This window comes from Sapajus apella, unplaced genomic scaffold (genome assembly GCF_009761245.1).
Source record: "Sapajus apella isolate SASKATOON/1434 unplaced genomic scaffold, GSC_monkey_1.0 scaffold38, whole genome shotgun sequence".
In the NCBI taxonomy this organism is placed as follows: domain Eukaryota; kingdom Metazoa; phylum Chordata; class Mammalia; order Primates; family Cebidae; genus Sapajus; species Sapajus apella.
In genome coordinates this window covers 8,472,592-8,496,864 of record NW_022436978.1, presented here as the reverse complement: position 1 = coordinate 8,496,864, position 24,273 = coordinate 8,472,592, and the positions used below count along the sequence as shown (strand labels likewise).

Below are 24,273 nucleotides of genomic sequence, written 5' to 3'. Positions count from 1 at the left end.
AGCCACCATACCCAGAATTGAGTTACTTTTACAATAATTTTATTGTATACTAAAAGCAGCAAAAAAGACACAGCTATGAAGTTGTTCCTTGATTTGTCAGGCATTCTAGAGTGCCCTGGATGTTAGAAGTCATGTCTATCTTACATTGCTAGCTCCAGCACCTAGAACAGGCCCTTAGTACATAAACTGAATAAATACATAAGTGAATGCGCATATGACCTGGAAAATATGGCCTTCATGGCTAACACTTGGTAAATATATGCATTACACACAAGGTGTAATACTTACGTGTATTACAAGAATGCATGTTTTTATGCTATTTTACTACTAACAAAGTATTTACAAAAGTTTCATTTGATCCTCACAATAGTCCAAAGGAAAAGGCTGATATCCCTACTTTGCCAATGGAAAAAATTATTCAGTCTGGCATGTAGGCAAAAGTGAACACATCTAGTATTAATCACGACAATGTAACTTTTAAACGGAGTTGACAGTGTCAGAAACCGCACTTAGCCTTTTATATGCATTAACTCCTTCGATCATCACATTATTCCCATGAGATTTCATATTAGCATCTATTGTAGTAAAAACTGAAGTTCAGATAAACCAAGAAACTTTTCCAGGATCACAGAGCGAGGAAGAGACCGGCTTTGTAGCATGGTATATGACTCCACTTCTCAAATCTGCCACAGCAAGTACCAATGGGGAGAATCCAGAAATCTTTGGTTTCACTGAGTGATAGCAGAAAACTGAGCCCAAGTTTATCTCACTTCTTAGCCATATTTTTTCCAAGTGCAATTGTAGTTTGCAAAGGACAGAGAGAACTCAAACCAAGGTCTTCTGACTCCATGCCATGAAAACACTGAGGGTCAAGGATGTTGGGAATCAGAGAGTACAAACAGCCTGTCATGCCCTTTGACTTCTTAAGTCCCTACACCTCACACTGGAAAGAGACCATAAATCAAACCATCTTGGTCCTCAGGACTCTTTTGCACAATCTGGGGCAATAATCTGTCGTTAACCAAAGTGCCAGAATCTAGGATCCCAAACTTGATCCTCCTCTGTCTCTCTCTCTGCTTTGAATGCCCTTCCCACATTCCCACAGTTTGTAAATGCCTACTCAGCCTTTGAGGACCAGATCTGACAATCAAGCCTAATGGTTGAGACCTGTGGGATCAACTAGACCTGGATTTGAATCGAGATAAGACCTTGTGCTTGCTGTTCCTGGAACTAATTTTCCCCACAACTTCGTATGGCTTACTCCCTTAGTCCCTGTGTGAAACAAGGATGTTCCCTTGTGGAAACAATTTCATTCATTCTCTGTTCAAATAGCACCTCCTTATTAGGGTTTTCCCTAACAATGCTACTTAAAATAGCTACCCTGACTCTCAGTTCAGATTCTCCCTATCTCGCCTTATTTTTCATTATCGTGTATATTAATTACCTGAAATTACAAGTTATGTTTTACATTTTAATAAGCATGCAGATAAAAGACTACATTCTCCACTATAATATAAGCTTCCAGAGGACTTCGATATATTCCTAATGCCTAAAACAGAGCCTATTATATGTTGAATGAATGAACTGATGGCTGAATGAGGGGTCAGCCTCATTTTTCTCATCTGTAAAATGGGTTTTATAAAACATACCTAATAAAATTTCTATCAAGCTGAGAGTATGGCACACACCTGCAGTCCCAGCTACTTGGGAGGCTGAGCCAGGAGAACGGCTTGACCTCAGAAGTTTGTATGAGACTAGCCTGGGCAACACAGGGAGACCTTCATTTAAAAAAAATACTATCAGTTGCATATGAGATAAATACATAAAGCATTTAGTTCTCAATAAATGGCAGCTATCTTTGAAATCTTACTCCCTCTGGCACAGTTAACTGTATTTTTCTCCCTTCCAACAACCTTTCCTTTCTTAGCAACAGCACTTACACCATTAAATTACAATGTATATTTACATGTCTTTCCCCTCAAGTTTCCTAGAGCCTTTTTAAAGGCAGAAACAGAGATTTTTAAACACTGTTTAAAAAATCTAGCATTGGCCGGGCACAGTGGCTCATGCCTGTAATCCCAGCATTTTGGGAGGCCAAGGTGGACAGATCACCTGAGATCGGGAGTTCAAGACCAGCCTGACCAACATGGTGAAACCCTGTCTCAACTAAAAGTACAAAATTATTTAGGTGTGGTGGTGCATGCCTGTAATCCCCAGCTACTTGGGAGGCTGAGGCAGGAGAATCCCTTGAAACTGGGAGACAGAGGTTGCAGTGAGCCAAGATTGTGCCATCACACTCCAGCCTGGACAACAAGAGCAAAACTCCGTCTCAAAAAAAAAAAAAAAAAAAAGTCCAGCATCTAGTGGCACAGTGTCTGACCTAGCTAGAGGATGTTTCCTAAATATTAAAATTAATTAATGAGGTTCAAGGCAGTACACAGGTTGTGGAAAGCAGTTTAGAAAGCAAGCCTAGGGTCTGATGCTATTTGGCTCTTCAAGTTTGGCAATATTACCTCTAAGAGAGAAGAGCTCAGATCCCATGAGGACTGGGATCCAGTGAATCAATATTTACTTGTAGATTATCCTCTTTATGGCTCATCTGAGCCATATTTAAATCAAAGCCTGGCATGTCCCTTGCTGCTTTGTCTCTTCTACTGCTTCTTGCCAAAAAACATTGTGTGTTTAGAGACCATGTACCCAGCTCAGTTTCAGCACAAGCCAAGCAGAATGTTCGGCGCATTGACCAATGACTGAGCAAGGGAAGAAATATGAGATTTGAAGCTGGTTCACATGCGGAAAGGTCTCAGAAAAAGGGAGCTGACATTCCCTGACTAAAAACCTGAGCAACTGGCAGGGAAAACAGGACCCAGATTGTTCCCAGGGGCTTCACAGAAAAACATAGGCCAAATAAAATTAAGCAGACTTGCCTAATAGTGATAACTATCCATTAGAAGAGTTGCTTTGGAGGTAGATGCTTCCTTTCCAGGAGCAGAGCGATTTCTCAGCAGGAAACTTGTGGAGGAGATTTCTGCAGGGACCATGGGCTAAACTTGAGGAATCACTGGGGTTTCCTCCAACCCTGAGATATTAGTAAATCTGTTAGAAGTTCTTTCTTTCCTTTTTTTTTTTTTTTTTTTTTTTTGGTGATGGAGTCTTGCTCCATTGCCCAGGCTAGAGTACAGTGGCACAATCTTGGCTCACTGCAGCCTCTACCTCCTGGGTTCAAGTGATTCAACCTCTGCCTCCTGTCTCAGCCTCCCAAGTAGCTGGTACTATAGGCATCTACCACCATGCTCAGCTAATTTTTTGTATTTTAGGAGAGACAGGGTTTCACTGTGTTGTCCATACTAGTCTCTAACTCCTGACTTTGTGATCCACCTGCCTCAGCCTCCCAAAGTGCGGGGATTACAGGCATGAGCCACTGCAGAAAACCAAATACAGATGACTAAAAATACTTTCTCTTGAGGGAGGTCCATGTCCCTTTTTATTTGTTGTTTATTCATTCATTCAAGTAACTTACCAAATAATTGTTAAGAATATGTTATGTGGTAGGCACTTTAGGCTCCAGGTGGTAAAGACTAGAGGAGTCAAGGAGGAAGGAAGGGCGTGTTAGAATTATGGTGGAGCTTTTTCAAACTACACCTGTTTTTTGCTCACGGCTTCCCTTCTGGTAAGTTTCCGGTAGGGTCTCTGCCAGGCAGGGACGTCTAGAGTTTTCCAAACACACAATGCCAGGCCAGGAGATTCTGGCATAACCCATTTCCAGGAGCTTAGGAATTTTTAGGAAGCAGACATGTAGAAGTGGAGAAAGTTCCCATGTGATTCTGTTAGCGAGTTCCTCACTTCCCTAACACTCTTGTTTTATAAAGAGAGGAAGACCTAAGATATTCACAGATGCATACGATATGGCATCCAACTTCTGGGATTTGGATGTAGTTGCATCGTACAACAAGATGCTGGCATTGGAGCCCTTCTATTAAAAACAATAATAAAAACAAGATTAGTAAGTGTTGAGAAATTGCTTTATGGAAGGAAAAAAATCTCTATTTCATTACACATTGAACCTGCTTATGTACTTTTAATGAAACATTTATACAGAGAATGTATCTCCATTTTACAAATGACATGAAAGTTATTTTAGTTTTTCACATTAGTCTTCATCTGTGAGCTGCCCATTTCTTTCATTGCCTAAATTGCACGTTTTCAGGTAGCCTCAGGAAAACTCGGGAAGTTGGGCTGTTAGAGGATTTCAAGCTCTCATGTGAGCTAAGTGAGACACTTCCGGCCAGCTTTTCTGGGGAAAGGCCCTGAGTCTTCCTAGGCATGGGGATGCAGAAGGGAAAGGACCAGGAAGACATCAGGAATGGAGATGGGGTTACAAAGAAACCCATGCAGGATCCTGCCAAGGAGATTCTGGACTTAGGTTTACTGGTGCCTCTGTAGGGCTTTGCTCTAAAATAAGGCATTAGAGTTAAGTGATTTTGTACTTGAAATGGGCCCAGGTCCATAGAACCATGGATCTGCTCATTTATTAAAAAAGAAAATGATTGGATCATGAGGTCAGGATTCAAGACCAGACTGGCCAACATGGTGAAACCCCATCTCTACTAAAAAATACGAAAATTAGCTGGGCATGGTGGCTGATGCCTGTAATCCCAGCTACTTGGGAGACTGAGGTAGGAGAATTGCTTAAACTGGGACCCAGGAGGCAGAAGTTGCAGTGAGCGGAGATCATGCCACTGCACTCCAGCCTGGGCTCCAGAGAGAGACTCCATCTCAAAAAAAAAAAAAGAAAATGATCTCAGTCCATTTAATTTTTATTAAATGCCTTATGCATTACATTTTAAAGAAAATATATATACATGTTATATTTTTAAGTAACTCATTAACTTCTGGTTGAATACTAATAGTTGAGACTATGTTATTGGCCTCCAGAAGAATGAGCAAAGCCCCTTTCCTCTTCTCCAAACAGCCCTTTCTTGATCTTTCTGTAAATGCTGACCTGATGGCTGAGTATCTACTACAGGGCTGTTTTCTAGAGGTGGTTTCAAAGGGGATAGAGGTCATGGTATATCACCATGGTTTCTAGCTTTTCCTTCCCCAAGACTGCAGAGTAAGAGAGTAAGGTCTCATAGTAGGCTCCCTCTATCTCTCTCACCTTTTGTTTCTTCTTTCTCTCTCTTCTAATGTTCTGTGTTCTCATGAAACAGTTTCTGTCAGCTTGAAGTTACGTATTAATGGCAAACCTACCTTCTCTCGCTGTCTGTTACTCGGATTCCTTTTCCCTGGTGCTGACAAGCATGCCTTTTCTCTCAACGCTGTGGTAAACATTGAGAATTAAATTTGGCCTTGCAGAATCACTAAACCAAGGGGAGCATCTCTTCCCAGCTTCACATTCGGTGATGTCACCTTGGTGGCTTAAGTTGTCCATGGATGGGACATTCCCACCATAGAAACCAGCAAACCCTATGTATCAAAGCTTTTTTTCTTCCTGAGAGCTAGGTCACCAGGCAGGTGATTGGTCTGGACTTAACCCCAAGAGTGTGTGTGTGGTGTGTGCGTGTGTGTGTGTGTGTGTCTGTGTGTGTGTGTGTGTGTGTGTGTGTGTGTGGTGGCGGAGAGTGGAGTGGTAGAGAGAGAGTCCTTCCATTTCTACTGCCAGAAAGTCATTTACTCCTTTTATATTCTGGAGCCTAAACAGAAGGGACAGAAGCAGGTTGGGTGGGCTGAATGATAAAGAAGGTGAAGAGATGCTCACCTCATAAACGATCTTAATAGGAAGACTACTTGACTAGTTGAGGAATCAGGTAGGGTTTTTTTCCCCCCCATAGGGCCTCACTTTTGTGATACAAAAGAATTGTCTTTTGACTTGTCTAGGACAGGTACTAAGATGGCAGATTGAGTTCAGTTCATGACGGGTGAAGCTAGGAACGCGGAACTCCTGGGAAAATTTACTTGTTCTCTTCCTGATACCTTCTCACAATGTCTCTCCAGGGTAAAGTTGTTTCTCCTGATGTTCTGATATGCTTTTGCTACTGAAAAGTGAGAGCTATGTAAATCTGTGCATTTTCTCTCTTTACCTGGCTGCTAGGAAGCAAACAGAAAAATTCGCCTGTAAACTCTGTAGCCTTTAATCAACAGAGATTCTTGTGTATCCCCCTTCATTTGCCATGTTATCCACTTGCTTTTTAATGTAAGAGAGCTCAAATTCACCTAGGAAATTGGCAAGATATTACTCAATCATCCATCACACTTAATTTCTTTAAAGATCTTACTCTTACCCTAAAAAAATGAAGGAAAAAAATCTTTCATATTCTATTTACTCTTTTTTCACCCCCCAAATAATATAAACATGACTATGTTTCTAAGTAGCTTTTCTCCTCCATTCTTCATATTTGGAAAATGATACTATTTGTCTTGCTTCTTAGATTGTCAAGTTCTATATTGTCTGGGTCAGATTTTTTTTTTTTTTAAGACAGAGTCTCACTCTGTTTCCCAGGCTGGAGTGCAGTGACATAATCTCAGCTCACTGAAACCTCTGCCTTCCGGATCCAAGTGATTCTCCTGCCTCAGTCTCCCAAGTAGTGGGACTACAGGAACACGCCACCACGCCTGGCTAATTTTTGTAGTTTTAGTACAACGGAGTTTCACCATGTTGGCCAGTCTGGTCTCAAACTCCTGACCTCAGGCGATTCACCCACCTCGACCTCTCAAAGATCTGGGATTACAGGTGCAAGCCACCATGCCCCGCTGTGGATCAGATTTAAATTTAATTATGTACGATGTTTATTAAAGTTTGGTGCTTGATAAATAAGAAAAAAACATGAGGTAGCTGCACTGACAAGAAATCGTTCCTGTGGAAGTGGTTACCTAGGCAGAGTATGTCTACATTTATCAACTAGAATTCTTAAATGTCCTGGAAAGATCTTTTACATGTCTTGTACTTAATGCTATTAAACCAACATATTTTTAATGACTTTAAAAACTTTTTTGTGTTTCAATGTATTAAGCATTACATCTGAAATCTTACATAATAACACAATATTGTCCTAGACCAGATGTCTGTTTCATTTTTCATAGTGTCTGACAGAAGAAAAACTTAAAAACAGCAGATCGGCAAATCTTAGCCTTGGTGTGTGTGAGAAGTATGGGGGTTGCTTACTAAAAATGCATCTCCTCTCTTATAAGTACCCCTTGCTCCTATAGAACTATTGGAATTATGAGGGTGGAGCCTAAAACCTATATTTTTAAGTATCAGATTACTTCTTAGCTTGAGAATCGGTGTTTCTGGTTGACTGTAAAGGTTAAGCAGCCACTCTCTCTAAAAATGGGTGAGAAATAAAGATGATTTTAAGATTTTGATCATAAAATGAGCATCTCCCGGCTGTGCCCCTCGGGTGGAAGGGGCCAGATACAGCAGCTGCTCAATTTCATTGTGTTGATTTTCTTCCCCCTTCCAATTAGGGATCTTAATTACTTTCAAAATATTTTCAAAAAATATATATTTTAAAAGTCCTTAAAAAGAACAAGATTTTGAGGAAGACTTGTAATGATTTTCTTTCAGATTTGCTAGGATTCACCATTTCAAATAATAGCTGAAGAAATCAGGGCCTCTGCATCTCTGTGAGTTAATAACAGTGTGAGCATTTCCTAATGTATGTGCATCTATAGGTACCAATCTCATGATTGCATTACTATTTTTGCCTTTCTTTCTCACTAGTCAGTGTCTCTGGGACAATGACTAAACCTTTATCTTCAGATCCCTAGTTCCTTGCTAGGTGCCTATTTGTTAGTTAACAAATCAATGAATATATTAATTTATTCATTTACTATCTATTGAGCTCCTACCCGGAATCAAGCCCTGCTCTGGGTGCTGCAGATATAGTAGTGAATAACACAACTAACTGAACAAGCAAAATCCTTATCTCCAGGACTAGCTCTTCAGAGCAAAATGCAATCACAGTATTGTCTTTCTGTCTCTCTGAGAATTTGGAGGAAGGGAATTACTCAGCATATTTTTAAGAAAGAAAAAAAAAAATAAGACAACACAAGGATGATTGCTCTACAAGCCTGAGATAAAAGATCAAATTTTATATGATTGCCTTGTTCTTTTAGTCTTTGTAAAAATAAGGTTGCCTAAGAAGAGGGCAATTTAGAATATCTCTGCTGCCAGTAAATGAACTTAGACTGTATCAAGCTGATGAAGCATTCTGCCAACAATGCACTGATGATAACTGATTTGATACTTCGTTTTCTGCTTGCAGAGTTTACTCTTAAGGAGTATGATAAATCCTACCTGACTTCTTGCTCTTCACTGGTCAGACCCAATCCAAATGTCTGATGGATGTCAAAGCAGGAGTTGCTGTCCTCTAGCAACCTAGGATGTAGTCAGGGTAGGAACCAAGCTTCAGTTCATAGCACTTAACAAATCAGTGCTTTTCCCCTGTATCCTGACTTAGGGGCAACGAAACATTGTACTCACCCAACTTTCTGAAACCGCTTCTCCAGGTTGTTCCAAACATACCTGATTTTCTGCACTTGGATGCATCGCAGCTACAATTACAAATGTGATGGAACTGGTGTCATTCATATCATAAAGCTCATCAAGAGAGGGGAGTGGTGCTTAATACAGGATGCAGGTCCCCTTGTGGGTCTTTTTTTTTTTTTTTTTTTTTTTTTGAGACAGGGTCTCACTCTGTCACTCAGGTTGGAGTGCAGTGGCATGATGACCACTCACTGTAGCCTTGACCTCCCAGGCTCAATCAGTCCTCCTGCCTCAGCCTCCTAAGTAGGTGGAATTACCAGCATACACCACCACACCCAGCTAATTTTTGATTTGTTTATTTATTTTATTTTATTTTTTGAGATGGAGTCTCGCTCTGTCGCCCAGGCTGGAGCGCAGTAACACAATCTTGGCTCACTGCAAACATCTCCTCCCGGGTTCAAGCGATTCTCCTGCTTCACTTTCCGCTGGGATCACAGGCGTCCACCACCATGCCTGGCTAATTTTTGTATTTTTAGTAGAGATGGGGTTTCACCATATTGGCCAGGCTGGTCTCAAACTCCTGACCTCATGATCTACCTGCCTCAGCCTCTCAAAGTGCTGGGATTATAGGCATGAGCCACTGCACCTGGCCCTTGATCTTTTTTTCTTTTTCTGTTTTTTTTTAAACATAGATGAAGTTTTGCCATGTTTCTCAGGCTGGTCTTAAACTCCTGGGCTCAAGTGACCACCCATGTTGGCCTTTCAAAAGTGCTGGGATTACAGATGTGAACCACCATGCCCAGCCTGTCTCACTTTCTTTGATACATAGCTGTTATTCCCATTCCAAAAGTGTGATATTCAGAACTTTCATTTGATAAACACTTATTTTGTACTTTCTCTGCAAACATGCCATAACACTGTACTCTTCAAATAACTTACTTTTAATTCTGGCTTTAGTAAGGCTTGGTTTATGACAGAGTGGCGGTCAGCCACCAGGGATTCTTTCCACTTTTTGCTTACAGGAAACTTCAGTGTGGATAGGTAGAGGCAGAATACCTTCTTCCTCATATATCTTTGAAATTCGTCCTAGAAAAGACAATCCAGTTCATGAAATTCTCAAGTGTTATTCAGTAAGGTACTCAATCAACCAAATACCTACCAAGTGCTAGACAAGGGTTTTCAGAGTTTGGTACAAAACTTTGACCCAAACAAGAGTATCAGCTTTATCCCAGAACTGACTAGAAATGTGCATTCTCAGCCCCACTTCAGACCTACTGAATTAAAAACTCTGGGTGGGACCAGGAGTTCTTGTTTCTATGATGATTCTGATTTGCACTAAAAGTTTATAATCACTGTGCTAGAGAATAAAAAGAAAGATATACTTTGCAGGAAAGCTTTCTATCCAGAAAATAGTTTCTATCTATTTTAATGTGACATTTAGGTGTTTAAAATGTGTAATATCCTCCAAAATACATATTTTTGAAAAACTAAATGGCCGTTCCCACGTTATGGAATCTAAAAGCTGTAACACTGACAGCCACTGTTCATGTAAGGGCTAAGAGCACTCTGTTAGCCTGATGTGGTCGAAATTTCCCCAAGCTGAAGTGGAAGAAATGCCCTTTGTTCCTGGGTCAAAATGAGAGATAGCAAGTGGATTGCAGAGATAAGTTTGCCACCTCCTGTTGTGATCTATGGAAACTCTTTAAAAAGAGGAAATCTACTCTCTGAAATATAATACTAGCCACAGAGTTGTGCCACAGAGGCCATGAGGAAGACATGATGATGGCATTTGAAATAGGTGACAGAAGGGTACGCACTGTTGTCCTCAGCAAAACAGTGTCTGCTTCTTGCAAGGGGCATGGGACGCAGCTGGCCCACACTCTCCACTGGGGTCTCCAGTAGAACACCAGCAGAAGGCCCCCACAGGTCAGCACGGATGCGACGAGGCAGAGGGCTTTCCGTACATTCTGGTCACGGTAACCAAACACCTCCTGGAGAATAAATGTAAAAGATCACTGGATTTTTCTCCTTTTTTCACAGAAGCATATTATTTTCTTTCAATAAACCAAACTTTAGATGAAGGAATATTGGTCGGGAGAGAAATCTGGTGTTAGGTGGTTGAATCAAGTTGTCTGCTTGCAGCTGTCCGCTGATATAATCAAAAAAGAAGGACTTATTTTACTACCCTGGTATACGGAATTAAAACATTAAACAGGAGTAAGGAAGGGGCCAATTTATTTGCTTCTATGTATTTACAAGAGTTACCTCAGATTTTTATAAAATGCTTCATGTTTTGAGCCAGGTTTATATTTTTTAGGAATTAGATATTTTAAAAATTGTTAATATGAATTTATTTTAGGAAGATGAAAAATTTTGACAGATATGATCTACATTCATACATCTGGCTTTATCCATTCAGGTTTGTTTTATAATAACATGGTGAGAATGATCACAAGTATGAATAAATGTACTATTTTCTACAACAGTGTGATGATATAAATTAAGGAATTACCTGTGGGCATGAAAGACTTTCCAAAAGCAGCTTATATTTATTTACCCTGATAATAATATGCTAAAATATTTGGACTTTCAGTAGATTAGTTAATGTTTGTCATAAACTGAATAAAGACTTGAGATTTGGTTCTAGAGGGGAAAGTTGCCAAACAACAGATTTGTTTATTCAAAGCCAATTTCTAGTTCCCATCTTCTACAATGAAGTGTCACAGTATTGTTTTTAAATTTTAAAGCCTAAATTTTCAGTGCATTTTGAAGCCCCTGAGGGATGATGATTATGAATAATATCTTTATTACACTTTTTTTTTCTTTATTACACTTTTATTTTAGGTTCTGCTATTGTTGTTTTTGTGCTTTTTAAAAATATGACTGAACTCTGAATTTTCAGGTCCAGATCACAGGACTACAATTTCAAGAAACTTAGTTTTTACTAAGTGCCTAGAGCATTTTTGATGATGGAATATGCTGCATTTTATGCCAGTTTAGCTCTTACTAGAAAAAAATCTCTTGGCTTAAGATTTTTTTCCACTGATCCTCAACACTAGCATCCACCTGAGAAAAAAGTTTTTTAAGTTCAGTGATGCTGCCACTCTATTTTGAGATTATTCATATAAGGTTTAAATTAGCAATATGCATTCACCCTGCCTGCTTTTATACATGTTTTCAATTGTTTCTCCTTTCTGTTTCCTCTGATACTATAAACCTGCTTTCATTTTATTTGTGAATTATAGTTTTATTAGGCTCAAATAATATGTATATGCCACTTTACATATTCTGTCATAAATATACATTCTTTTACCAAGAACTATTTACAGGGGCTTACTGCCAAAGTCCAAGTGTGTGTGCAAAAATAGAAGCAGAACAAATTGGAATTTTAGTCTAGCTTATAGATGAAATGAGCTCATTCATAAATAACTTTCTCTTTTTCTGTTTTTCTATATACAGTAATGGCAGTGAAAATCATAATTCTGGCACCCCTTCAGTTCTCTTCTATACAACGTTTTTAAATTAAAAAACAAACTCACAATGATTGCAAGCCTGCAATGAAAGCAATACAACTACATGCTGCTAATAACCTTGTAAACTGGAGTAAGTTTTAGGAAAAGTAAGGTGACAAATTGTATCAAGAATTGTAAAGATATTTCTACTCTTTGAATCAGTAATTCTTCATTTGGAAATATGCCCTAATAAAATAATATCTCAAGAAGAAAGTATTGCATATACAACGTTCAGTGCAGCATTATCTATAATAGCAAAAGCAATGGGAAAACCAAATGATAGCTAATGGTTCCGTAAGTTCTGAAACATCAAAACAATGGACTACAGCAGAGCCCTTGAAAACAAAATACATGATGCTAATGTAGAAATCTGGAGCATACTGTGATATAATGTTAAATGGAGAAAAAAACAAAGAACAAATAGCATCAATGGAAAACAAGTAGCAACATTATGAAATTTAACCCAGCTGTATCGGTAATTACACTAAATGCATATAACCATAATGCTATGATTAAATGCAAAGATTATGAGACTAGATAATAAAATATCTATTGTATGCCATTTGCAAGAGACACACTTTTTTTAATGTTGTCAATTTTTTTCTTTTTTTAAAAATTTATCGTACTTCAAGTTCTGGGGTACATGTGCAGATCATGCAGTTTTGTTACATAGGCATACACGTGCCATGGTGGTGGTTTGCTGCATCCATAGCGCCATCATATACATTAGGTATTTCCCCTAATGCTATCCCTCCCCAATCCTCCCCACCCCCTGCTATTCCTCCACCAGCCCCCTACCCCCCAGGCCCTGGTGTGTGATGTTCCCCTCCCTGTGTCCATGAGGAGACACACTTTAAAGAAGTGGCTGCGTTAAAAAGGAAAAGAAGGGGACAATATACCATGCAAAAAGTAGACGAAAGCTGATATTGCTGTATTACAATCTCACAAATTATATATTTTTAAGGATAGTTAAGGAAAAAATACTAGGAGAGAAAAAGAAGGATATTTCATAAGCAAAAAGATCAGTTCAACAGGAGAACATAACAATTCCAAATTTTTGTGCATCTAAAAAACAGTTTTAAACTGTATAAAGCAAAACTGATAGAATTTAAATCTACTCTCATCATTGGAGATTTTAACACACCCCTCTCTCTCTCAATAACCAACAGAATAAGCAGACAAAACATTCAGTATGAATACAGGAGGTCTGAACAACTCTATTAGCTACATTGATCTAATTGACAAATATAGAAAATTACAGCCAACAACTGCAGAATTCAAATATTTTTCAAGTACATATAAAATACTTACCTAAATTGAGCATATTCTCAGAAATTAGAAATTCTTAGAAATTAAAAGTTCCCAAATATTTAAAAAGTAAACAACATATTTCAAAACAACACATACAAGTCAAATAAGAAATTACAATAAACATTAGGAAATCTTTTAAACTGAATGAAAATGAAAATTAAGAAATAAAAATTCATGGACTGCAACTGAGACAATTCTTACACAGAAATTTACAGCTTTAAATGCATATCTTATTAAAGAAAAAAAGTTTGAAATCAATAAACTAAGCTTCCAACTCAAGAAGTTATAGGAAGAAAAGCAAATTAAACCCAAAAAAAGTATAAGGAAAAAACTATAAAGATGAGAGAAGAAATAGAACAGACAGTAGAAATACAACATGATAGAGAAAATCAAAGCCAAATTGGTAATCTGAAAAGATTAATAATATTGATAAACTCATGAATAAATATGAATATTAATGTTTATTAAAGAAAATTAGTGTGCAATTTAAAAGTTCCCTGCAAAAAAATCTTCAAGTCCAGAGAGCTTGTGATTTCTTTGAAATATTTAACATAGAAATGATACTATTCTTTAACAAACCTCTTTGTAAGTAGAGGAGATGAAAATTCTCCCAATTTATTTTATGAAGCCAGCATACTCAGACACCAAACTCTGATAAATACGTTGCAAACCAGGAAAATTACAGGCTAAGCCCTGTCATGAACATAGATAAAATAATTCTAAATAGGTTATCTAATTAAATCAGTGATATATTAAAAAGTTAGTACATCACTACCAAATAGTGTTTGTCCTAGAAATGCAAGGATTTGAAAATCAATCAATGTACTCTGCCATTCAATGTACTTTAAAATTCAGAAGGAAACTCAGAGGGTCATCTCAATACATAGAGAAAAAGACTTATACAATTCTACACCAATACACGATTAAAAAAAAATCTCAACAAATTAAAAATAGATTGGGAACATCTTTAAGATACATCATGTAAAATGACGAAATATTGAATATTTTCCCACTGAAGTCACAACAAAACAATATTGTCAAAGATCACCACTAATATTTATCAGTATAGTAGCAGAAACCTTAACAATTGCAATGAAAGAAAGAGAGAGAGAGAGAGAGAGAAAGAAAAGAAAGAAATAGAAAAAGAAAGTGAGAAAAGAAAGCAAGGATGCAAACAAGAAAGAAAATAACAATTGAAAACAATAACTAAACTCTATGTGTAGATAATGTGGCTATATACATAAAAATATCCAAAAGAATGTACAAAGTATAAGAGTTAAAAAGTGAATTTATTAAGATTGCTGGACACTAGGTCAATATAGAAAAACCAATTGTATTTGTATATATTAGCGACAAACAATTTGAAAATTAATTAAATACCATTTATAATAGTTTCAAAGAAAGAAATCAATTACTTGTAATAATTCTAACAAAGTTATACCAGGCATCTAAATTGAAAAGTGTATATCATCACCAAGAGACAGTAAAGGCCTAAATAAATGAAGAGCTGTATTAAGTTTGGAGATTAACCATTAATCCAATTTAAAATCTCTTCAGATTTTGTGTGTGTGTGTGTGAGTGTGTGTGTGTGTGTGTGTGTGTGTGGCAATTGACAACTTGGTTCTGAAATTGGTATGGAAATGCAAAGGATGTGAGATAGTCGAGACAATTTTTGAAAAGAATAAATGTGGAAGAATGACACCACCAGAAGTAAAGATTTACCATAAAGCCACAGTAATTAAGAAAATGAGGTATACACACAAGTATAAACCAAAAGAATAACAAAACAAAGTAAAGTCCCAATAGAGACTCAAACATATGATTTCTTCACTTGCAAGAAAGGAGCCACTACAATCTGTGGGGGAAAGGGTGCTTTGCTCAACAAATAGTGCCAGAGGAAAACGAATAATGATGCAAAACAAATGAGTACAACACCCACCCCAGACCCAATCCACTGATTTATACCATATAAAAGAATTTTTATATCATATAAAAGAAGAATTTTTATATGGTATAAATCAGTGGGGTGGGTCAACTGAAACAATGAATCATGTGAAAGAAAGCACAGGATGAATTATTTTATGAGCCTCAAGCAGGCAAACGTTCCTTAAACAGAAAATAAAAAAGAAAGACAAAACAAATGTATTCAACTTTAGTTAAAATTAAAAGCTTCTGGCAGGGCACCGTGGCTCAGGCCTGTATTCCCAGCGGTTTGGGAAGCTGAGGCTGGAGGATTGCTTGAGGCCAGGAGTTCAAGACCAGTCTGGGCAACACAGAAAGACCCTGTCTCTACAATTTTTTTTGTTTAAATTAGGCAGCAATGGTGGTGCACACCTGTAGTCCCAGTTCCTCAGGAGGCAGAGGTGGGAGGATCACTTGAGCCTAGGAGTTCAGGGTTTTAGTTAGCCATAATTGTGCCACTTCCATCCAGCCTGGGCGACAGTGAGATTCTGTCTCTAAGCTTTTAAAATATATATATAAATAAATTTTAAATATAAAGAAAATTAAAAGCTTCAGTTGATCCAAAGTTCTCTGAAGAGGCCAGGCACAGTGTCTCATGCTGTAATCCCAGCACTTTGGGAGGCTAAGATGGGAGGATAGGAAGAGCCCAAAAGTCCAACACTAACCTGGGCAAGGTAGTGAGACCCCATCTCTACAAAAATTAAAAAATAAAAAAATTAGCCAGCCACAGTGACATACACCTGTAGTCCCAGCTATTCAGAAGGCTAAGGCAGAAGGATACCCAGAGCCCAGGAGTTCAAGATTGCAGTGAGTTGTATTTGTGTCACTGAACTCCAGGCTGGGTGACAGAACAAGACCTGTCTCTCCCCTGCTCCCCCAAAAAAGAAAAAAAAAATCTCTTGAGAAAATATATATATAGATAGATAGATAGATGTAGATATAGATGACATCTATATTTATATATGAAAAGGACTCATTTAAAATATGTAAAAACATATTACAAATCAATTAAAAATAAATATATAATAAAATATGGACAAATGACTTGAATAGATCTCTTACAAAAGAAAATTTCCAAATGGATTAGAATATTCAAGAATGTGCTCAATATCATAAATCATTAGGAAACACAAAATAAAGCTACAATGATATGTCACAGTCTAGAATAACTAAAATAATCCTAAAATGAAACAAAGTTAGAAGATTTACACAACCGTATTTGAAAACTTCCTCTGAAGTCACACAATGATGTAACCACAGAATAGCTAAAATTAGAAAGACTGAACAAATAAATGTTGCTAAAGATTGGAAGCAACTGAACTCCCATATGTTGAGAGTGTGAACTGAGTATACACATTTTAAAAACTGTGTTGTTAACCATATGACCATGAGCTAATAACTCCACTCTTAGGTTTTTGCCAAAGAAAATTTAATGTATATGTCCCCCAAAAGATTTGTACAAGAAGATTCAGACATACTTTATGCCTAAGAGCACAAAACTGGAAGCAATCTAAAGGTCCACAAACATGAGAAAGATAATTTTGTGTTTTCATACAATGTCATAATACAAAATAACATAATGAACCTCTGAGGCACACATCAACATGGATGAATTTTACAGACATATTGAGCAAATGAAGTCCCATAAAGCAGTACACAATTCTATTCATATGAAGTTCAAAAATGAGCAAAATTAATTGAGGATAGAAGTAATTGAACTGTACAGTTAAGATCTCTGCACTTTATTGATACCACTTACTTACACATGTCAACAGAGGGCTAAAAAAGAAAGAAAAAGTGAGGTGAGTTTATTACTTTGTTCCAAGCAGACAGAAAGTACTTTAATTACTTTAATTGGGATAGATTGGGAAAGAGAAAACAGCAGCACAGTTTGAGAAATTAATGAAAGAAGAAAGGGCCAAAGAAGAAATTTTTATGGGAAATAGAGGGTTTGGTGACCTGGGAGACAGTAGCTACCTCCTGGTGTGGATGATCGGTAAGAGCTGACTTTCACTGAAGCAAAAGTAAAATCGCATTCCTAATAAAGAATACAGGTGAATACAGGTGAAGAGGTTTCTGTGAAGGACACTGCATATGGCTGGGAATACCTCAATATCAAAATGTCAGTAGGATTTTTTATCTGTCAGCAAGAAGACAGAAACACAGAAAGGAAAGACAGAGAGAAGAAGGAAAAAAAAAAGAAAGAACCCTTGTACACTGTTGGTGGGAATGTAAATGGAAAGTACAGTCACTATGCAGAACAGTATGGAGGTTTCTTAAAAAACTGAAAATAAAACTGACATATGATCCAGGAATCTCACTGCTGGATATATATCCAAAGGAAAGGAAATAAATATAGTGAAGAGATATCTGCACTCCGATGTTTATTATAGTAGCCAAGATATGGACTCAACCTGTGTCCATCAATGGATGGGTCAATAAAGAAATGTGTATGGTACATATACACAATGGAGTATTATCCAGCCTTTATGGGGTACATGTGATATTTTGATACAAGCATATAATGTGCAATGATAAAATCTGGGTAATTGGGGTATCCATCCCCTCAAGCATTTATCATTCCTTTGTGTTGGAAACACTCTAATTTCATTCTTTTTGTTATTTTGAACCCTTAACCATCATCCTCTCTTTATCTCCCTTCTGCCTATTACCCTTCCCACCTCCTGGTAACCATCATTCTACTCTCTATCACCACGAATTCAATTTCTTTTAGCTCCCACATATTAGTGATAACATGCAATACTTGTCTTTCTATGCCTGGCTTATTTCACTCAACATAATGTCCTCCGGTTCTAGCCATGTTGTTGCAAATGACAGGATTTCATTCTTTTTTTAAAAAAAATTAGATTAGAAAAAAAGAAAAAAGAAAGAAAGAAGCTTGTAAATGTCAGAGTAACTTTCTGAAATGTGTGGTTCCTTGAACAAAGATGAATAGAAGCAATGTTTTTGCTTCTTTGATAAATTAGCCTCATAAAACTTGGTAAAACTCCTTTCTAGATCATTTCTCAGTTTTCCCAGAGGTATGTGGCTGGGTATGGGACTTGAGATTTTTAAAGAATCACTGCTTTATCTGACATTCTTTTAATCAAATACTTTCAATTAGCTTGTTAATGTTTGTGTGATTAGAGTTTATTACACGTATTAATCCATTCTTACACTGCTATAAAGATACTACCTCTGACTGGTTTAATCTATAAAGGAGAGATGTTTAATTGACTCACTGTTCCACATGGCTGGGGAAGCCTCAGAAACTTACAATCATGGTGGAAGGGGAAGCAGGGCATGTCCTACGTGGCAGCAGGTGAGAGAGACAGCAAAGAGGGAAGAGTCAGGCACTTATCAAACGACCAGATCTCGTGAGCACTCACTCACTATCACGAGAACAGAATGGGGGAAAACACCCCCCTTATCCAATCACCTCCCACCAGGTGCATCCCATGACATGTGGGGATTACAATTTAAGATAAGGTGTGGGTGGGGACATAGCCAAACCATATTACACAGTATATTTTTTATTTTGACCAACTAATCTCAAGTAAAATTAGATTGTATGATTATTCTTCTGATGTAGTCAGAGTCACTCAGATTTTTTTTCTGAATATTTACACACCCCCAATAAAATCCACTAAGAAATGCAGGGTTGAGGAGGGAGCCAGGAGCAATAGTGGTACCTGAAAAGGAATATTCACAGGTGTTGTACCTTAAAAGCAGTATTCACAGGTGTTGTTAATGTAAAGACACTGGCAATAGGATGGAAGTGTCTGAGTCTCAAACCCATTACACATGGTTACTTGTAGTAAAGTAAATTTTTCCACCTATTACCTGTGAGCTCAGGATTTAACTTCTCTATGTCTCAGTTTTCATTCTGTGCTTAGAGGAATAGTAATACCACACAACTGGAAAAACAGTGAGGCTTAAAAGAGAGGTGTAAGGTGTTGAGAGAAAAAGCAGCTCAGTCAATAACAGGTGATTTTGTAATAGGTTCAGTCACAGGAGGAAAGAGGTGACTATTTCAACTTTCAGTTGCAATCTACTGAGTCAGGACCGGTAACAGAAACAGTCTGTGTTTCATGAGGCCAGGAACCCAGATCTGCCACCTATTAGTTGAGTGGAGTAGCACAGAAATTGTGCTCATCTTCACACAGACTTGATTTGTATTCTGTCTAAGCAGTGGTGTTCCTTTAAATTTTTGTTTCCTATAGAATTCTGTATTCCAGATACTGAAAGAGGTACCACCGCCCTAACAGTCTTTTTCTAGACCCAGAATACAAAGGAAGCAATCTGGATTAGGAATAACAGTGAAATATGCATGTGCTTTTTCACAGAGTTTATTGCCGTAAATTGCAACTTAGAGCCAGGCTTCCCTCCCAGGTCTGACACCAGAACCTCTGCTCTTTATACTCCACTCCGTTGCCTTCTAGAAGCTCTCACTTCTGTTCTTCCCTCCACTATTTACCAGCTGTGATTTAAACTTGCTTAACTTTAGATTTTTCATGTGAAAAACGTGGCTGCTTGTAAAATGCAACAGAAGTAGTTTGATGCAGCAGTTAAAAGCTGAGGATATGGCATGGGAAAACCAAGATCAAATCATCCCTCTGCCATGTGACTGTAGATAAGACTTTGGCAACCCACTTTACTTCTGATGCCTCAATTTCCTCCTCCACAGATGAGAATAGTAACAGTTACTATCTTCCAGGGTTATTGTTAGAAACTAATAAGATAATGCATGCAATGCATTTAGCACAGTTCCTGAAATATTTTGAGCACTTAATATGTATTAAGTGCTTACACAATTACCTTGTGTAACACACAATTCAATAAAATTTCAGTATTAAAAGTGGCTAATCCCACTGGGCTCATTGTAAAATAGCTTGACCACAAGCAATATGCGAAACTAAATATTATCTGTGAACACCATTGTAAGGAATGTGGCTAGTGCTTTGGTCAAGGATAGGCTGGGGTAGGATGTTTACATCCCGCATGACTCAGCGGGTTTGTAGTGCAGGCATATAACTCCACTTGTTATCAGAGCCGTGGAGCCATAACATGGGAAGGCCATCCCTTGGCCCTATGCCATTATTCACCTGTAAACGGTATAATTTCCTGCTGACGCTATAAAGATGTGCTCGTACCAAGAGAAGGAGAGAGAGCTAGAGCTGTCCATCTTTCCAGAGGGGAGCCAGCCAGGACACAGCTCAGCCCGCTTGTGCCCAGAGAAAGAGTTAAGCTGCTGACCCTGAAGGGAGGGCTGGCCATGCAGCTGTGTGTGGGAGCCACTGGACTAAGCAGCTGAGACAGAGCAGGCAGTGTTAGAGAGCTGCTGATGAGAGAGCTGCTAAATAAAGCTTTATTTCACCTATCTACAGCCCCCGACGGTTCTTTCCGTTATCTACCATTCATCCACCCACTCCCTTCAGACCTCAGCATGGGCTGGAAGCTGAACCTAAACATGACAACCATAGTTGAATTCCTTAAAGTGATTGATCCAATGGCTTCAATGAAGCTTTTGCTTTTTCAAAAGAGCAGAAGTTGTCAAAATTGAAGTCAAATAAAAGCTAAAAACTGCTCACTTTTGCAATATGTGAAATTGGAGAGAAGGGCTTCAGGATAAACGCCAAATTGACTCAGATTAGTTAGATGTGGTAACTATATATGCAAGCATGCACACACACACACACATACACACACACACACACACACACGCACACACACACACACACCCCAGTACAGTCATTTTTCACTCATACAGGAGGAAAAAAACTGAGTAACGTAATAGAGCACCTTACCTCTGATGTTCATGTCATGTGACCTTGTATATGCTACTTAACTGAGCCTCAATTTACTCAGTTGTAAAATGGATATGAGTTGCTACCTCATAAAAGTTAAATGAGAACATACAATAAGTTCAGCACACAAAAGGCACTTTTTATATTACATGTTTTATTCATTTTCTTTATAGTTAGCTCTTTCACTTACCATCAGAGGTGGAACTAAGATTGGCTAAATTTCTCAGGAAAGGATAATTGTATGGTACAGCTTCATCTAAACATGGTTTCTTACCCCAATTCTCTTTTGGTGGGATCTTCTTAGTCTTGTGGAAGCAACCCATGGGCTCTCTTCCTTCCTTTTTACCTGAATTTTCATTCTATCCAGAATACTAGCATTAATGCAAAACTGGTGTTCTGAACAAGGTCTTCTTGGGCTTTTGTAAATCCTTTTGTTCTTACATTCACTGTTCGTGTGTTTAGCCATCCAAAATATCTGCTGAGTACCCACCATGCATAAGCACAGCAGTGTGTGATTCAGATTCTTTGGAATGAGTATTTTGGCTTATAACTCCTAACACTCTCACTTAAACCAAGATTCTTACAGCACGAAGTTACTAATTTATTTACTCACCCAAGACATAACATAAATAACTTCCACTATAATAATTCCATTCTGCAAATAGCAATGCCAATTTTTCCTTGTTTATTTATTTTGCTGAGATATGTTAGGCTTTTCCAAGGATAAGAATATTATAGCAGCCTTAGAGCAAGGTAGATATTTCTGTATAGGCCTAAGCTTCTAGATGTTTGAATCACAGCCAAGGAGATTATATTTCAATGTTCTTTCCTGTGGCTAGAATTAATCATGCGTTATTTGATTGTTTTTTTAGGCAACAATCACAGCACTGAGTTTTTATTCCTTATTAACAACCTGCCCTTTGTTATTTATCTGGACTTGCTCAGTGGAGTTCCTTTACATTTTATAGATGGGGGGAAATTTGCAAAACTCTGCTCCCTGATCTCTACCTCAAGGTTCTTCTCTTTAATATTAGGATAATATCGTCCTTAGTTAATTGATCATGTTAGTATGGTCATTTTTCTCCAATCCTCTATTACTATTTGGTTTGGCCACATGTAATAATTTGAATCAGCTGTAACTAATTACCAAGCATTGTTAGTCATAGTTTCACATTATGCTCTGCATTCATGCCACGGAGTGACCATTGTGTAGAGATACAATGTCTTGAATCCCTTTTATTTTCATCTATATTTGACAATAAGAACTAATTGAGTCTATTTGACAATAAGATCATTCTTGAGTACTTACTTAGGTATCATTTAATTCTCACAACAACCCTATATAATAGGCATTATTATTTACTGAAGTATTAATTTTTGTAAAATTATTATTTTTAGAACAAAGGAACATGTTCTAAATAAACACTAAATCATTCAATCTGGAGTAAGAAAGAGTTTCCACTATCTAGCAGTGTGATTGGAACCCAGTACAAACAAGATGAACATATCACCACTCTTGCTTACACGTATTCCCATAATTTCAGCCAGCATTACTATAACAAGAGTGCTAACATATAGTCCTCCTGCAAGTAAAAGTGCAACTAAGGACCTTTGTTTGATGAGGCTAACAGCAGAGAGCAGTGAGTGTGGGTCAAAAGAGAATAAGATGCCTGGCCTGATGAGCAGGAACAATTTCTGAAAACAAAATTTGCCCTAGGTCAAGGGCATGGGACAACATGGCAAGTTCGGTTAAAAGTCATTTGTAAAATAAAGGCATTGTTAACCAGGGAGGGAGTTTCAGAGATTATTCGGTTCAAATTTCTCTCTAGGAAAAAAATAGCTATACGATGTTCTTCACAGATGAGCTTCTATAGTCTGCTTTCTTTCACGTTGGACAGCGGTGATGTTGTATTAGTTTTCTGTTGTTGCATAGCAAACTCAGTGTCTTAATACAACACTGATGTATTATCTCACCATCTTTATGGATTAGGTATTCAGTTAGCTGGGTCCTCTGCTGAACATCTTTCAAGACTAAAATCAAGGCATCACCTGAGCTGTGCTCCTTATAGAGCTCAGAGACCTCTTTGCACTCATGTGGTTGTTGGCAGAATTTAGTTTCTTGCAGTCTTAAGATAGAGGCCTCCATTCTCTTGTTAGTCAGCTGGAAGCTACTCTAAGTTTTAGCAATCACTCCTTACCACACAGCATCTTCCATCTTTAAAAATGCAACATAGAACCTCCTTGGCATCAGACTTCTCTCATGCCTTAACTATCTCTGACTTAAGGAAAGACCCCATCTCTTTTCATGATTCACCTGATTAGGTCAGGCCCACCCAATCTCTGTTTTTATTAACTCAGTTGAGTTCATGTGGTTTATACCTGTAAAGTCCCTTTTTCCATATAACATAATATAATCATAGGCATCATAGTTATTCATGTTGCAGGTTCTGCCCACACTCAGCTAGAGAAGATTATACAAAAGCAAGGGTCATCACGGGGGTATTGTATTAAGTTTCTGCCACCGCAGATGATTGGGAAGTTCTGGCCAGATGTGATGGCCAGAGCTTTCTAATGGAATGTTAGAAGCCTTCCTTTGGGAGACTGAAGCAGGCAGATAATGAGATCAGGAGATTGAGACCAGCCTGGCCAACATGGTGAAACCCTGTCTCTACTGAAAATACAGAAATTAGCCAGGTATGGTAGCGCACACCTGCAATCCCAGCTGCTCAGGAGGCTGAAGCAGGAGAATGACTTGAACCCAGGAGGCAGAGGTTGCAGAAAGCCAAGATCACACCTCTTCACTCCAGCCTGGGCAACAGAGCGAGAGCGAAACTCCGTCTCAAAAAAAAAAAAAAGAGGTTCTGCTATAAGGAAAATCAATCTGGCTGGAATCTACCAACCTCTACTTTTGTTCTCCACATCAGCCACTCAACTCTTGGAAGACAAACATTATGACTGCTCTTTGGGAAACTGTTTCTAATTTCTTTAACAGTTCTTACTTGTGATATGCAGATATTCCTCCAAATACACTATACTTCTTGGAATTTCTCTCGAAGTATGAGTTTTAGAATTAAATATAACTTCTGAGATTTTTTATAAAAAATACAGATTATGGCAGAACTATTTTTATTTCTTCTATTCTGCAGAGCAGACTTCTATTAAGGCATTCCAGGACTAATTTTTTATAGTTACATCA

The 24,273-nt window shown here is 38.0% G+C and overlaps 1 protein-coding gene across 2 annotated transcripts in view; it reads right to left on the bottom strand.

The window, feature by feature from the left end:
• The window catches only part of ATP13A5 (ATPase 13A5), a 124,316-nt gene that overhangs the window by 73,594 nt on the left and 26,449 nt on the right, over positions 1-24,273 (bottom strand). For both annotated transcript variants that reach the window (XM_032298225.1, XM_032298226.1), the window contains exons 4-7: positions 10,303-10,476; positions 9,425-9,571; positions 8,483-8,553; positions 8,297-8,377 (exon numbers count right to left, since the gene is read on the bottom strand). In XM_032298225.1, coding sequence (XP_032154116.1) covers positions 8,297-8,377; positions 8,483-8,553; positions 9,425-9,571; positions 10,303-10,476 — 473 coding nt within the window. The remainder of the gene's footprint in view (positions 1-8,296; positions 8,378-8,482; positions 8,554-9,424; positions 9,572-10,302; positions 10,477-24,273) is intronic.